Here is a 15,594-nt window from a genome sequence, read left to right on the forward strand (position 1 = left end):
ACGACGCGCGTCATGCTTCACTTTTTCAGTGTTGATAATTGACAATGCTTTTTTTGTCTTAATATATGAAGGTGCGAGTTGATCTTGAAAATTGCGTCAATAAAAAGTACGACGCAAAAGGCGACTTTGTGAAAGTCCCGCGTTACAAAGTGTGGCGTGTCAATGTAAAGACGTTTCCAATGTTGTTTTCATGTTGTGGGTGTGGCTTACTTCAGGAAATTCTCTCTCGTCACCTCGTGAGCGGATGTCGTGCCGCTCACTCAAACCGCACATTTTGCCTGGCAAAAGTGAAAAGCAAGCAGGGAGGGTTCGACGTGTAACCGTCCTGAGTCTGACTGCTTAAGCCACAAGTCACCTTGGAAGACAAATTGACGTCCAAGTGGACGGAAAAACTCAAATGGGCCAAACCAGATTGCCTCTTGCTCACCGTGCATACCACCACCCGCACTCCCTTGTATGAAGTTCTTTGCTTAAGACGGCAGACAAAATCTTGATTTTCATCATTTCAAAGCCACACGTCGTCTGCGTGACGTTTTCTTGTTGTAATCGTTGACATTTGGAGGCGAGCAACACTTTTCATGCCGTCTTCTTGTCAAACGTGGAAAAAAAAGGGAGCGTTCGGGAGCAAACGCTTGCACGTGCTGCCGACGTGATGACGGCCATGTTTTGGCAACAGCAGCTGTTGGAAAAAGTGACTTGGCCAAAATGCGTGGAAGCAACCAAGCGTGAGAAACTTCTTTTCCTTTCCAATCATCGGTGAGCGTCCGCTCGCTCGCTCGCTCGCAAAAGACGACAGCAAGACGAAAACACTTTTGTTAGCCGTTTGTTAGCTTACACTGCTTTCGTTGGATTTATGACCACAACTTGGATTACTTTTGTGGAAGTAATTTAACTTGGAAATGCGCGAGATTGAACAAACAATTCCGTTGCGACCGTGCAGGGAGCTACTTAGTAATTGTGTGTGTGCGTGCGTGCGTGCGTGCGTGCGTGGTGTCATACTTGTAAATGGGGTCCAAACGAAGCTTTTGTTGGCGGCTCACATCCAGTTCAACAGAAACACCATCTGTCACACACACACAGCAGATTTAATGCAGCACACGGTGACCTGCGTGCACGTGCGTGTGTGTGTGCGTGCGTGCGCGTAATCTGGATTTGAGCACTGTTGTCATACACAATGTGCAGCGAGTGCAAACAAACAGCGCTGACGAGCAAACGTGCGCAGGTTGCAGATCCGAACGGGAGAAAAATTGATCACACTTGAATCTTCAAAAGTCAACATTTTCAAATATGATGCGGCGGCAGGAACACTTTTGGAAAAAATGAGCGCATGTGCAGATGTGGCGTGCAGTTGACAGCAGTTGGTCGATAATAATAACAGACAATTATGATAATTGCACATGAAAAGAACGATGTTGTACAAAGTTTTTAAAACATCAGGTCTTTTTTGTCTATTTTTTTCTCTTTACAAAATATTTTGTTTCAAATTTTCATTCGTTGTGATTTTAAAAGAAAATGGCACATTTTTATTTTTCAACTCTTTTGTTTTGCACTTGAACTTAAGGTATATATGTATATTCTAATTTGTTTAGTTGAAGTGGTTCAATTATTTATTTTTATTTATTTAGGATTAGCATATGAACATGTAATTTTGGTTTATGATGATGTACGATTGAGGTGAAATGTTTGTCGGTTATTTGTTGTTATTTTGACAAGATTTGTCACTGAATTGTCAATGGAAAAAAAAATCCTTTTAGAGCTTGCGATTCTTTTTTTCATTTCATTTGGACTTTTCAATATTGTCAATTGAGGAATGATTTTGTGAGCTGCAGTAACATCTGCTGCCGAGAGGAGGCGCTAACGCCCCAGCATCGACCCGCGCGCGCGTGTGTGTTTGTGATGTTTGTGCGTGAGCGTGTGTTCGCCCCCACCCCACCCCACCCAAACACACGCATGAGCGCACACGCGTCGCGCACGCGCGGTGTTTGCCCACATGATGATTGTGCTTGAGAAAACAAAGCCGGCCGACGCGCACGCGCTTTTTTTCGCAGGCAGGAGCGCGCAAGCCGTCTACGTCACGCAGGTCGGACTTTTTTCTTCTTCTTTTTTTTTCCCCAGGAGACGGAAAGTCGGAGGAAAAGCAAAAGAAGAAAAGAGAAGTTGTTGTTGCTGAAGCTCCTCCTTAATTACTCATTTTCTCGCTCTCGTGCGCGCGCTCTCTCTCTCTCTCTCTCTCTCTCTCTCTCGCTCATCCTCTCGCGCGCCTTTCTCCCGTGGCTGTCACTCAGTAGTTTCCCGCCAGGACGGCAGAAGACGGGACGGGACTTTTCTTCCTGTTGTTGTTGTGGTTGTGCGTCAAAGCGCTCGTGGCCTGGCCGCTGCAAACTTTTTTTCCCCCCGTTTTTTTTTTTTTTTTGGGCGGTAAATTTGTCGGCATGGAAGAGGCGAAGGAGCCGGTGAGATGTTCGTCGTCGTTCAGCATCAAAAGCCTCTTGCTGCCGTCCAGCAAGTGCGGCGTTGGCGTTGGCGTTGGCGGCGTTGGCGGCGACTCGTGCGCCTCCGGCACGCCGCTGCGCGAGCCGCCGTCCCCGGGTTCGGACGCCGGGAGGTCGCCGGAAGGTGCGACGGGGGCGGAGCCCGACAAGGCGCCGCGCGAGGGCTCGGAGGACGGCGGCGCGTCGGCGTCGGCGTCGGCGAAGAAGGCCAAGTTGGACAAGCCTCCGTTCTCGTACAACGCGCTCATCATGATGGCGATCCGCCAGAGTCCCGAGAAGCGCCTGACGCTCAACGGCATCTACGAGTTCATCATGAAGAACTTCCCGTTCTACCGCGAGCACAAGCAGGGCTGGCAGAACTCCATCCGCCACAACCTGAGCCTCAACAAGTGCTTCGTCAAGGTGCCCCGCCATTACGACGACCCGGGCAAGGGCAACTACTGGATGCTGGACCCCAGCAGCGACGACGTCTTCATCGGCGGCACCACCGGCAAACTGCGCCGGCGCTCGGCCACGTCTCGCGGCAAGTTGGCCATCAAGCGCGGCCTGCGCTTCGCCCCGCTCGGCCTGCATCAGGCGGGGGTCGGGCCGGCGGGGGGCGTCGGCGAGCGGCCCGCCAACCCGCTCTACTGGCAGCTCTCGCCCTTCCTGTCGCTGCACCCGCACGCGCACGCGCACGCCCACTACAACGGGGCCGCCTCGCCCGCCGGCTTCCTGCACGCGGGCCAGGCCGCCGGCTACGGCTCGCTGCTGCCGGCCGTCGAGCAGCTGGCCAACGGGGGGGACCTGCACGGCCGCTCGGTGCTGCAGGGCGGCTTGGCCAACTCCTACGGCGTCGGCGTCGGCGTGGGCCTGTTGTCGGCGCAGGGTCCGGCGGCCGGATACTTCGTGTCGTCCGGGGGCCAGCAGGGGCCGCAGGGACCTCCGCCGCACTTGCAGCAGGGCGCGGCCGGCTTCGGCGGGAGCGGAAGTCCACCTCACCCTCATTCGCACCCTCACTCGCACTCGCACCCGCACCCGCACCCGCACCCGCTGCTGTCGGACTCGCTTCGAACCGGCTCGGTGGCGGCCTTCTCGCCGTCCGGCGTGTCGGCGGCGGCCTTCCCGGGCGTGCTGGCTCACCAGAAGAGGGTCGCCCCCAACGCCTTCCTAAACTGAAACGCAAACCTCGACCTCATCATCCTCATCCTCATCCTTCCGTCTTCATCACCAGGACGAAAGAAAAAAGAAGAAAAAGAAAATCTATATTTCAAAGCTACGGAACTTGCTTGTGCCCTCAAGTGCAACATTTTATTTTGTTGGGGGCGAAAGGGGACAAAGGTTGCGTCGCACAGCAACAACACCAACTAAAGTATATTTATATTCCTTCTTTCTTATTTATGAGGACTTTTTGTATTTATTGTATTTAAAATGTTGTGATGCGTGTGATGATCATGTTGCAGCCTCAAACGGACAAACATTTATTATTTATTAACATATAGTTTTTACAACTTGTGGGTAGGAATTTTCACCCCCACAATTATTAATAATATTCATAAATGAGCCTTAAATGTGCGAAGACAATCAGGGTCGAAAGAGCAAAACAATCTTTTACTTTTTTATTTATTCTCAGGTCAACATGCCTCAAATAATAACAATAAATAATAATAATAATAATAATCAATTGATGGAATTTTAAGTTCAAAACAAAACTCATCACGTGTGGAAAATTATGCAAAAGAAAAACTAGTTTGTCTAATTTTTCTTCAATACGCAACGTGTGTGTATTTGTGTGTGCGTGTGTGTTCACTGATGGCAGCTGAACTAAAAAAAAGATATATAAATATATATATATACATATATAATATAAATGATTATCTTTCATCACTGACTATTTTTTACTTGATATCTCACACACACACGCACACACACACACACGCACACACACACGCTCATCTCATGACCTGACGTGGCTGCGTCGCCATGGAAACGTGACTCACTAAGTTGTGCTGCTTTTGAGGAGTTTCAAATTGTTTGTGTTCAATTTGTTGTTGTTAGTTTTCAAAAATGTGCATCGACAGGAAGATTTTCGTTTGCTTTGTTTTGTTCTTTTTACACGTGAACGACTGGAATGAAACTGTGCTAACACGAACCCTTGATTATTTTTTTTGGGGGAAAAAAAGCCCATTTGTTGGCGAGTTTGTGGTCTCGTTTGCACTGAAACATTTGCGAGCCCAAAAAATCAAAACGTTTGAGTTGGGATGTCACACACTTTTTTTTTCTATGTGGTGACAACAATTCCAAATTGAAGACGCAAAACGAAACGTGAAAAGCACAAAGTGTTGTTCAAAACTTGATTATTGGGGCTCAACAAAATTTCATATTTTGATTTTGATTTTTTTTTTCTTGGCACTTTTGTGGTTCGGTTCTTTTTCTTTTTTTTTTACGTGTGTGTGTGTGTGTGTGTGTTTTCCTCCTTCATGTCATGCTTGTTTTGGTTTTGTTTTTTCCCTTCGGGCAAACTGAACTTGATTAAAAAGGAACAACAACATTTTCATGATCATGTTTTTTTCTTCTTCAGTGTGATTTATCAATGATGAATTTTGGAGGCTTTTTTCCTGGAGAGGTCTCATGTGTTGACATTTTTTCCCAACTCTACAGGTGAGAGAAAACATTTTCAATATTTTCCTGCACGTGCATTCTTCCATTAAAAAAGGAAATTTAAAAACGTTCATGTCATCACAATACAATGCAAATGCTTTTTCTAAAAACTAAAAAAAAGCTATCAAATGAGGTGTGCATTGTGCACATTGTAATGTGTGTGTGTGTGTGTGTGTGTTTGCGCCCTTGTCATTTACAATTGATTTCCAATGGGAATTTTTATGTACCTGTGGCAATTGCCCTAAATTATTATTTTTCCTGAATGCAATTGCTCACACCAAAAGATTTCATATTCATAATTATTGACGTCATCCCGTATGCTAACGAAACAAAGAATTACAAACAATATCATTTATGAAATTTTGAATATTTATTTAATTAAGCCTCGTTCCATTTGAGATTGTTTAAAAAAAATAGTTTTTCCATCCTGATTACACCACAAATAAAATCATATTTGATGAATATTCCAAATTTAATTTGCTGCTATTGGATTGTGTATTAGAACACAAAAATCCCTTTTGCATTAAGCAATTTATTAAGTTCGCATTAAAACAAAACTTTCTGAATAAATTACAGGAAATGATTGATTTATTATTGATGATGATTATTATGCTGCTTTTAAATGAGCAAAAAACGATTTCTTAAGTGCCTACTCAGCAAATAGAAAATCTTGTTGTTTATTCATAGACTGAAAAAACAAACCTAAAAAGTTTGGTGAACTAAAAAATTGAAGGCAACACACAAACATATTTTTGTTCTTTTGTCTTTCCCATATTTCACAACAAACAAATAAGATTTTGAGTCCGACACAACTAATTGTCACTTGTTTTGTTCCCCAACTTATAAATCCATATAAATCAAATGAAAAAATAAACAACTTGTTAGCTACCTAACATTGTTGCCTGCTCGAATGTCAATTATTTGTACTTTGAAATTGTTCCAATTGAAGTGGTTGTTTTAGCACACACATAAAAATACAAGTTGTGTTTTTTTATACAAACGAGAAACAAATTGACAACAAAAACATTCAACACAAATTTTATACAAGTTCAATTACTTTGGATCATTTCAATGAAGGCTAACAACAATACATAATGTTGGCAACAAAATTAATGGAGCGCCCCCCCCCCCCAACACACACACACACACACACACACACACACACACACACACACACACTAATCCAGATATATTGGTTGCATTGGAAGCAATTAGTGACGTTTCATTGAGATGATGACAATTCTGTTTTTTTTTAATGACAATATATATATATATATATATATATATATATATATATATATGTGTGTCTGGGTATCGATTCAGATTTCCAAAATTCACGATTCACATTGATTTTCAATTCAGTTAAGGATTTCATGCCGTAGCAATTTTAATTTCTGATGGAAGACATTCTCCGAAGTATCAATGCTGCAAATGTAAACTTCTTGCTCTCACTTGGTGCTTTAGTATAAAAAAATATGAATCTTTACTTTTAAAATGGAATCCAATGCCTGTTTTATTGAAGATGACCTGATCCAAACAATAAATTATAATTGAAATTGATTACAACCACAGCACTACGTCAATAAAGTGTCCAAAAAACGGGGCCCCTCTCGGGGTACTCGAATTAACACAAGGGAACATTCGAACAACGACGGAACAACCAGTTCTTGGTCTGCTACGTGTGGGCGGGAACTGGACCCGATGCAACCCTCTGCATTTGGCCGATAATAATTGTTGTAAATGAGTTTTGGAACTGGCCTACATTTTGGAATGTTTTGACAAACGATAGAAAAAAAGAAAAGTGAGGGGTGAAAAAATCCAAACACTGAACGACCGCCATGTTGTTGATTTTTAAGTGACCCTTTTTATTGAGTGTACAGGGAAGCCCGAATTGAGAGTTCGGCACCTTGAGTTGTAGTACTTCATTTGACCACAACATGCCGGGCAGCAGTGAGTTCCACAGCAAGACATGCAGCGGAACGAAAAGCAAGAAAATAAATGAAATCAAGGGTTCGCTCCGAGATTGGACGGAGGCCGCCGGTTGCACAAATCGCTGGCGGTGGCATCAGGACGCCATTTTGTGTCGTCAGGCTGACATCTTGTGCGTCACAACAATGTGGCGCCGCCCTGCAGGCCTGACAAGTGATGGCCGCGCAACGTTTGGACTGCTGCCGTCCCCTGCAGGAGGTCACTTTTACACGCTGTCACTCACGCGCACGCACGCACACACGCACGCACACGCACGCACACACGCACGCACAACGTGCCTCTCTCATTTTTGATCCAAGCGTCTTCTTCATTTGTCAGGGCACGTTTTGACAGACAACGGCTTGGTCGCCAAACAACGGACTGGTCGCATATCAACAACGAATGGACGGGTGGCCAGTCAGCCGATCCGTCGCATGGAAGGAGGAGGAGCCTGCATGAAGGCCTTCCCGCACATCAGGACAAGTTGTTGCTCTCGAATGAAGCCGATGGCTGAAATGCGGAGAAAGAATTTGGCCCGCTTCGGTGGCTGTGACCATCAGTGGTACTGTAACTTCAACACGCAAATGCGGAGTTTGTTGGCGTACCCGCACAAAAGCTGCACAGGCGAGCACGTGCACGCGCACGCGCACAGGGGTCAACACTTGTGTTGCTTTTGTGCGGGTACGCCAGCAAACTCCGCACAGGAAGTCCAGAGCCAAATTGAAAGGCAAAAAAGTTCACTTGTTGTTGTCGTCGCGTCTAGAATGGGGGAGGGGGGGGGGGGGGGTGAGAGTTCAGCCGCACTCTGACCTTCTTACAAATTGATCAGGAAGTTGAAAGGTCGTCAGAGACCGACTTGAAGAAAACTTTAAGCCCTTAAAGAATCTTGCGACATCTTCACACCGACTCGCAAGAAAAACAAGAAAAAGTTGGTTTCACGCTTTTGTGGCGTATTCGTTGATTTTTTATGGATTTTTTTGGGGTGCTTGTTTTGCATCCTTAACTGAGTTTCAAAGATTGATAGCGTTTAAGATGCAACATTTATTAGCAAAGACTTCTCTTACTCGGAATTTTGAAATATGTATTTATTTATGATTTTGATGCTATTATTATTATTCTTGTATTGAGTTGGATTGATAAGATTTAGTCGGGGTCAATACAGATAATTGATTATGACACATGGAGGAAAATCATTTTCGGGGAAACTATTGGTGTCAAAAATACAAACTCTCAACGTTGCTGAAACGTCTTTAAAACAACTTTTATTTATTGAATATTTGACAATATACATTTTTGTTGAAGAAGTCATGAAAAGTTCCATTTTGACTTTTCTTGGTTTGAATTTCAACCCCAAACTGAATTTTCACGGATGTCACGAGGTCAGCAGCACGGCTTCAAAAGTTCATTGACAATGTCAATCCCTTTCGATTCATTTGATAAAGTTGTAAGATCTCAACACGGATCCTCATTTTGGGATTGAAGGTTGTCGGCTGTTCTGCGCGGCCGCATTTGTCGTCTTTTGGACGGCTCGCTCTCGCTCTCGCTCTCGCTCTCGAGCCGACATTTTGGAGGACGACGTTTCGCTTCAGCCCGGCCGGCGACCGCTCGCCTTTTAATCCCGCTGCGACTAATCAAAGCTCAGCGGGAGTCCGCGGTCGCTAATCCCGCGCCGCGCCGCCGAAGGCCGACAAAATGGAGGGAGACTTTCCGGAAGAACGCGTAAACTGTCAGCATGTCGTCAATTCGGGAAGCGGATTGTGAACAAAAGCTGCCGAGCTCTCCTGAACGCGCTTCCTCATTTTCAAGGTTTGAAGAAGACGAAAAAGATCCGGCGAGATGCGGGAAGCTCGTCAAATGAGCAATCGTGAAAAAGTGCAAGGAAGCAAGAGGAACATTTGGACTTTTGGATGTTGCGGTCAGTTGTGGAAATCGCAAGTGCAACTTGTCGCCAGTTTGTTGGCATTCATTTCAGCAGGAATGATTTTCAGGGGGGAAAAAAAGAAAAAGTGCAATGATGACAAAAAGTGGCAATTTGGGGAAATGCAGGAGACGTGAAGGTAATCGGCCACGAGGATTGTTGGCGCCAATATTTAGCACTTTGATCAATCAAATCAGATCCATTTCAAATGTTGATTTCTTGACGACATTTTCAATGAACTTTGGAAAAGAAGCCGCTGACCTTGCGAACTCTCCGAATCTTCCGTGTTTGTTTGAAATTCAAACAAAGATCAGTGACAATGTAACATTCCAGATATTGGACCATTTTGGGAAACTTTATTGACGGTGGAAATGGATATGAAGATGCAAACTTACTTGTTGAAGTTTTCATGGACGTTTTTAAGAGCCAACATTTTCTTACAATTTCCAAACAAAAGGCTATTTATTGTACAAAATGAAATCAAAACCGTCAACATTTTGCAAGTCTGAAAAGTTGTTTAATAAACAGATGTTGAAAGATATTTTGATCAAGAAAAAAAATCGTCATTTTCATGCCGATCATTTCTCTTTCAGTGAAAGTTAAAATTGTCTCCAAATATGGATGATGGCAATTTCTCGGCCTACTTGACCACGAGCCATCGGTATCGGTATCGGTATCGGTATCGGCGTGAGCCCTGAAAAAAAGCATCTGGCTCTCCCTTGAGCCGAGATGATGTTCACTTTTGGAAAATGCTGAAAAGGTTTCAATCTGTGCAGCAGCAAAAATAATCATGAAAATATTCTTTGTGGCGCAAAAACAACGTCATTGTGAACGCACTTCATTTTTGCGGAAAACAACCACAATTATTTTGTACTGCAGTTCTTGCCCAAAACTGGCAAGGGCTGCTCAGATTGACCCTTGACCCCAGAGAAAATGAATTGATGGATATGTAAATGAACAAGGACCCGAAACAGCACAAACATGACAAACATGTACGCGCACGTGTCACTTCCTGTCACGCGGTGACGGACAAGTACGAAAACGAGGAAGTCAACTTTTGGACATATGGAAATGATATTGAAAAATTGCATTGAAAGGAAACCTCCACTCGGAGGAGGAGCAAAATTACGTCAACAAATTCACAACGACATCAAACACAAATGATTATTGTTATTTTTCATTCAAAATCAGTTGGGTTTTTTTTATTATGTGAATGCACTTTTAATATGAATAAAGATTTTTCTGTGAATTCTCTGTCAATGCAAAAAAATGGAATTATGTGTTTTTTATTAGAAACATTTGAAAATGCAGAAATTGGACATTTCTTCATTGAACTAAATTCGGTGACACGCGTCACTTTTGTAGATTTTCAATGGAACATTTTGCAGCAAATGAGCAATTAATAGACAAAAAGTTAAATATAGATCACTTTATAAACATTGACAGGAAATTAATATTAAGTGTTAACATCAACAAATAAGAAATATTTCATCAATGATTGCTATTTTACATACACACTTTCAATAAAATCACTTTTTACCATTTAGATTGAAGGGAAACAATTCACATTCATTTAAAAATGACAAAATACAAAAATCACTTTGCACGCACGCACACACTTCATAAAATGACTTCCAACACAAATTGTAAAATGTTGGAATTGCAATAATTGTTGATGGTATTTAATGACTTGATTTTTAAAAAATATTCTCATTAGCATTAAACTGCAATTTCAGTCAAGTGTGAGGAGAGCAAAAAAAACGTCATCAAGTCATAACACAACCTTAAAAAATAAGATTGATTATCACATCAGTTCTTTTCATTTTAAAATAATTCATTTTGAAAAATGTCATTTTTAGATCGATGTTGTGTGTGTGTTTTTATTTAAGTGTATCGTCAAGCCAAGCACGTAAATATGAAAGAGTATTACGAAGAATATTAATTTTCAAAAGAAAATTCCATCAAATCAACCAAAAAATAAAAGATTTTCAAAAAAAATTGCGCTCCAGTGACGCCATCTTGTCATGTCGGCGTTTTGCACTTTTGACTTTGCGAGTTTTGTCATGGCCGCCGACCCACAACGCTCGCCGGTTTGTTTTCAGGCAGCGCGGCGCTAAACGTCGCTTGGCGATTTCCAAACAAACAAGAAGGCGAGCAGGAAAAAAAAGAGGAGGAAGAAGCCGAGTCCGACCCGGCTCGCCGATTGGCGGGGCGGCGTCCTCGTGGGCCGATTGTCTCCCCCGCCCGCCGCCGAAGATCGCGTGCGGAATCCAGGCAATGTGGAACGTGCTAGCGTGGGGCGGGGGGGTGTCGTCGTGACCTTCCTGGGCGGAGACGCGAGTGCGCATGCGTCCTCGCCCTCTTCGGCGGCCTTCCGTGACAACGCTAATCGTCGTGCACGGATCGCTGCCGCCGCGTCCGCTTCGATTACGCTGAGCGCCGCCATCTTGGCTATTTTCACTTTGATAGAGCGCTCACGTCCCATTGGCTCGTCCAGACGACCCCAAACACACAGGAAGTTGGCATTACGCTCGCCTTGTTTTTGTTTCATCCCTGCACAGGAAGTACTTAGGCGGTGATTGGCAGCTCCTTGTCTTTCTTCAAAGGAAACCTTTGACGAGACCCCCCCGGGAAACCTCTCCCCTCCAAAAGGAAGCATTTTGGCTTTACGGGCCACAGGGTCAAAGGGCAGCGGCACAGGCAGGAGACGATTCACCATGGGGGGAAAAAAAACAACCAAACATCCCTTTGGTCGACAAGAAGACAAAACGGACGATAAACGAAGAAAGACCAACACGGTGCTGACGAGGACGCACACCAAAGGTTATTCGAGGTCGCCAAAACTAACGCATTCGCTAAAACTAAAATTGAACAAACATTTGTGTTTGTTGACCAAATAAAATTGAAACGAAAAATGCTTAAAAAAATTTTTTTTTAACTGAAACGACATCTTACATTCATAAAACTAACGACAGTTTTAGTGAAAATCGTCGTCTTCGTCAATTAATATCATTTTAACGAAGTCAAACAGTCGCTTGACAATCGGACTTGATTGACTTTATTACTTAATAGTGACTTTTTTCCATCTTGCACTCAACCAACACTCCATAAACTAACAAAAAAAGTCCAACTAATATTAAAACTAATAACAACTAAACCCAACATAATAAAAAGTAACAAGCCTGCTCAAAAACTGGATTAAAACCAACCGAAATAAAAATAATAATAATACAAACATTGGAACCCTGATGCTAACTGACAAGTTTGACAAGTTAGGAGAAATTACTCGGTGACTTGAGTTATGAGCTTGGACACATGCGGAGGACAGACCAGCGGACAAACATGAAGACGAGATGAGCCCAAAGAAAGACAGAGAAGACGAGACGAAGGAAACAATCAGGAAGGAAGAAAATGGGCAGACTGGAAAGAAAAGTAGGACGGAAGAAGGAGAAGCAGAGAGACAGACAGGACAGAGACATTCATAGGAAGCAAAGAAGAACAAGAAGGAGAGACAGATGAAAAGCGAAGGAACAGCAGAGCACAAAAGGACAGACAGATACATGAAAATACAGGAAGGAAAAAAGGACAAAAGAAATGATAGACAGACAGATAAGGAGTAAAAGACAAGAGACAAAAAGGAGGACACGAGAGGAAAGGGACATGTGACAAGAAGGACAGATGGACAAGAGGATGTGACGAAGGGAAAAAGAGAGGACAAGAAGACAGACACGTAAGCAGAACGAGTAACAAAAAAAGACAGACAGACAACCACAAGGATCCAAAAAGGACAGATTGACGGATGGACAAGACAAGCAGAAGGACAGACAGATGAGCAAAGTTGGAAGGAAAACGTGACAAACTGCCATCTTGTCCCGCCCCCGAGCCAACGCGGCCGCCAATCACAGCAAAGCGTCCGACAGCCAATGGGCATCAAGTCGCCGGCCGGCGTCAGCCAATGAGCGTCGGACAGGAAATGTTTTGCTCTGTGCGTGACTGCTAATCGCCGATCAGCAATGTCAAAGGTCAACTTGAATGTGCTCATTAAAAAAAATAAAAATAAACGATTTGAAGAAGTTTCGGCAAAATCACAACATGACCAACTCGCTTGACTTGCTCTCATTTCGCTTTGATTTCAACAATATGATGTCAATTGTTATTTTGTCCTATCTTTAGTTTGTACTTTTATTCAAAGGCGCCATTGTGAATGACGACAAATGTTCAAGATCAGTTAAGAGAAGAAAAACAAGTATCATAAATAATCATCATTTTCACAGAAAAGTGGCCTACCATCTTTTTTGTTTTGTACGTCTTGACTGATGTTTCCTTTCAGAGAAACGCTGTCTGTGTCTTTGGCCACGCCCCCCTCATTATCATGCAGCAAGTCGTTAGCGGCGCCATCAAAGTGGACACGGGCACTTTTGGGAAGAGAATGCGCACGAGGGGATTTCGAAGGCCGGCGTGCGTCTGGCGCAACAGAAGCGGGCCGGCCCAGATAAATCCCCGCCGTGCTTGATGACGTGTGATGTAATCGAGGTAACGACGCGGCGTGGGAAGCCGGGCCGGCACAAGAGCAAGAAGAACGACGAGGAAGGGGAGGAAGAGGAGGACGCGGCCGTGACCTCTCGTCGGGGGGGCGGGTGACGAGGTTAAGCAAACAGGTCGCAGCTTCCACAATCTTTGACAATCATCCCGTCGCTCCGACCGCCCGCTCGACAACACCCGCTGTTGTTTTAAGGACGCTGGGAGGGAGCCTGACACAACCCCCCCCCCCGTCCCAATCCCCCCCCCCCCCCGTCCCAACCCCCCCCCAACATACGGCCAGACCTCACGTTGGCCAGACATTTTTCGATTACATTTGCCACACACGTTAATCGTAACTAAGTGTTCGTTCATAAATGTGAGCAAGGCCGCGACACCTACAAAGGATTTTTCACATCTTCAACGATTTTTTGGTCCGCGATAAAATAAATAAAAAAGAATAATAATCGAGCATGCGACCGTTCCGTCGTATTGCGTGCTTGGACAATCGCAACGCAGAATGCCACAAAACGAAACGATTCTGTCCCCCCAAGACACAAAGTGAAGTGAAGAACATGAGGAAGAAGGAGAAGAAAAAGAAAAGGTAGAGGTCAAAGAAAGAGTGATAGAACAAGAAAATGAAGAAGAAAAAGAAAATGAACAAGAAGAGGAAGGAGAAACAAAAAAGAAGAAGTCGAGTTAAAATCAGAAGAAGAAAAAGAAAAGAAGAAAATGCAGAAAAAGTGCAAGAAAATGAAGAAGAAGAAATGTAGCAAGACGTGGGCAACACGTAAGGTCAAAATGTTGCGGGTGTTGTGAACGAAGCGCAAAAGGTTGCTGGGGACGTTGACGAGACCCGCTGCGGCTTCCGCCGGCTGCTCGTTCGGCGAGCGGACGTTCCCCGAGTGTTGCGCAACGCTCACGTGGTCACCATCAAGACCGGGACTTTGCCGTCTTTCTTACAAAATACCACATCGGGCGGCACACGTTTGTTTTTGTTTGCAGCCGTTTCCTCGGTCGCTCTGATTGGCCGCGTTCCGTCACACTTCAGCGATTCACAACTTAGCAAAGTTCCTGGCTTTACTCACACGCATAAATACATTTCATATGCAAGATTGTCGGCCACCATTATCGGGACAAATCCACTCTTGACGCACTTCTGACGGACGGATCATCTCAGGATAATCTGAAAAGATTTCTTCTCCTCGGTCGCAAAATTGCCACCAAAACAACCCGATTGTCGAGGGTGTGTGCGTGCGCGCGCGCGTGCGCGTGCATAATGATGTGTCCTGCTTGCGGCACCCACAAGTATTCAAGCAAACGGATTATACAGTAAATACGAGTAAATCTCATGCTAGCTGTGTTAGTAAACATAAACATGCTAACACAAACATAGCAACATTGGCCACATTCTTTTGGCTCAACTTGCGGCCATGCTAAATAAACAAACATCAGGTTAGCGGCGCAAGTTCACAAGTTAAGAAATGGAACAAAGGCCATCATGTTAGCTATGCTAATGAATAATCGGGATAAACATCATGATTGGTCATTTCGTGAATACTGGAGCAGGACAATTAAATAAGTTGGACTTCCTCAGATGCCTTTTTTCAGGCATGATGAACACACGCACACACATATTGGAGCGCTATTCATAAAAATTGGAATTGCGTTAATGTGCTTCTTCATATGTCTGCAATGAATTGAAAGAAGGAGAGAAAGAAAGAAAGAAAGAAAGAAAGAAAGAAAGGTTTTGCTAATATCGATAAAAATCCGTTCCCAAGTGTCGGCAACATTTTGTTGTTCATTGCGTTCAACACAATTCATATAAGAGCACCCAAAAATGTGTAATCAACAAATATGCAAATCAACACAAATACATTTCATTTGACGAGATATGCTAGCAAACAAGCTAATAATGCAATCTATTCCACGAAGCGCGTCATTTTAAGTCAGCTAATGAACACGCAAATAAGAAATAATAATAACAAGAATATTCGCGGAACGAGAGTTGTTGGAAATGTTGACACAACAAACTAAATATGCAAATGATAAAAAGAC

The 15,594-nt window shown here is 43.9% G+C and overlaps 2 protein-coding genes across 4 annotated transcripts in view; one reads left to right on the forward strand and one right to left on the reverse strand.

The window, feature by feature from the left end:
- The window catches only part of acyp2 (acylphosphatase 2, muscle type), a 32,030-nt gene that overhangs the window by 10,423 nt on the left and 6,013 nt on the right, over positions 1-15,594 (reverse strand). For 2 of the 3 annotated variants that reach the window (XM_086092509.1, XM_086092507.1), the window contains exon 2: positions 1,000-1,063. The exons of the other annotated variant lie outside the window; for it this stretch is intronic. The gene's annotated coding sequence lies outside the window, so the exon portion shown is untranslated. The remainder of the gene's footprint in view (positions 1-999; positions 1,064-15,594) is intronic. 3 annotated transcript variants of the gene reach the window in all.
- foxg1b (forkhead box G1b) lies at positions 2,064-5,028 on the forward strand. The gene has a single exon (XM_086093907.1). It carries the CDS (start codon positions 2,433-2,435, stop codon positions 3,648-3,650), a length of 1,218 nt encoding a protein of 405 aa, XP_085950033.1. The 5' UTR covers positions 2,064-2,432; the 3' UTR covers positions 3,651-5,028.

This window comes from Leptonotus elevatus, chromosome 13, assembly GCF_054856555.1.
Source record: "Leptonotus elevatus isolate MCC_2025b chromosome 13, RoL_Lele_1.0, whole genome shotgun sequence".
Classification (NCBI taxonomy): Eukaryota; Metazoa; Chordata; class Actinopteri; order Syngnathiformes; family Syngnathidae; genus Leptonotus; species Leptonotus elevatus.

Excerpts from the sequence above, each read along its gene's own strand:
- foxg1b (XM_086093907.1), top strand. The coding sequence starts at position 2,433 with ATGGAAGAGGCGAAGGAGCCGGTGAGATGTTCGTCGTCGTTCAGCATC.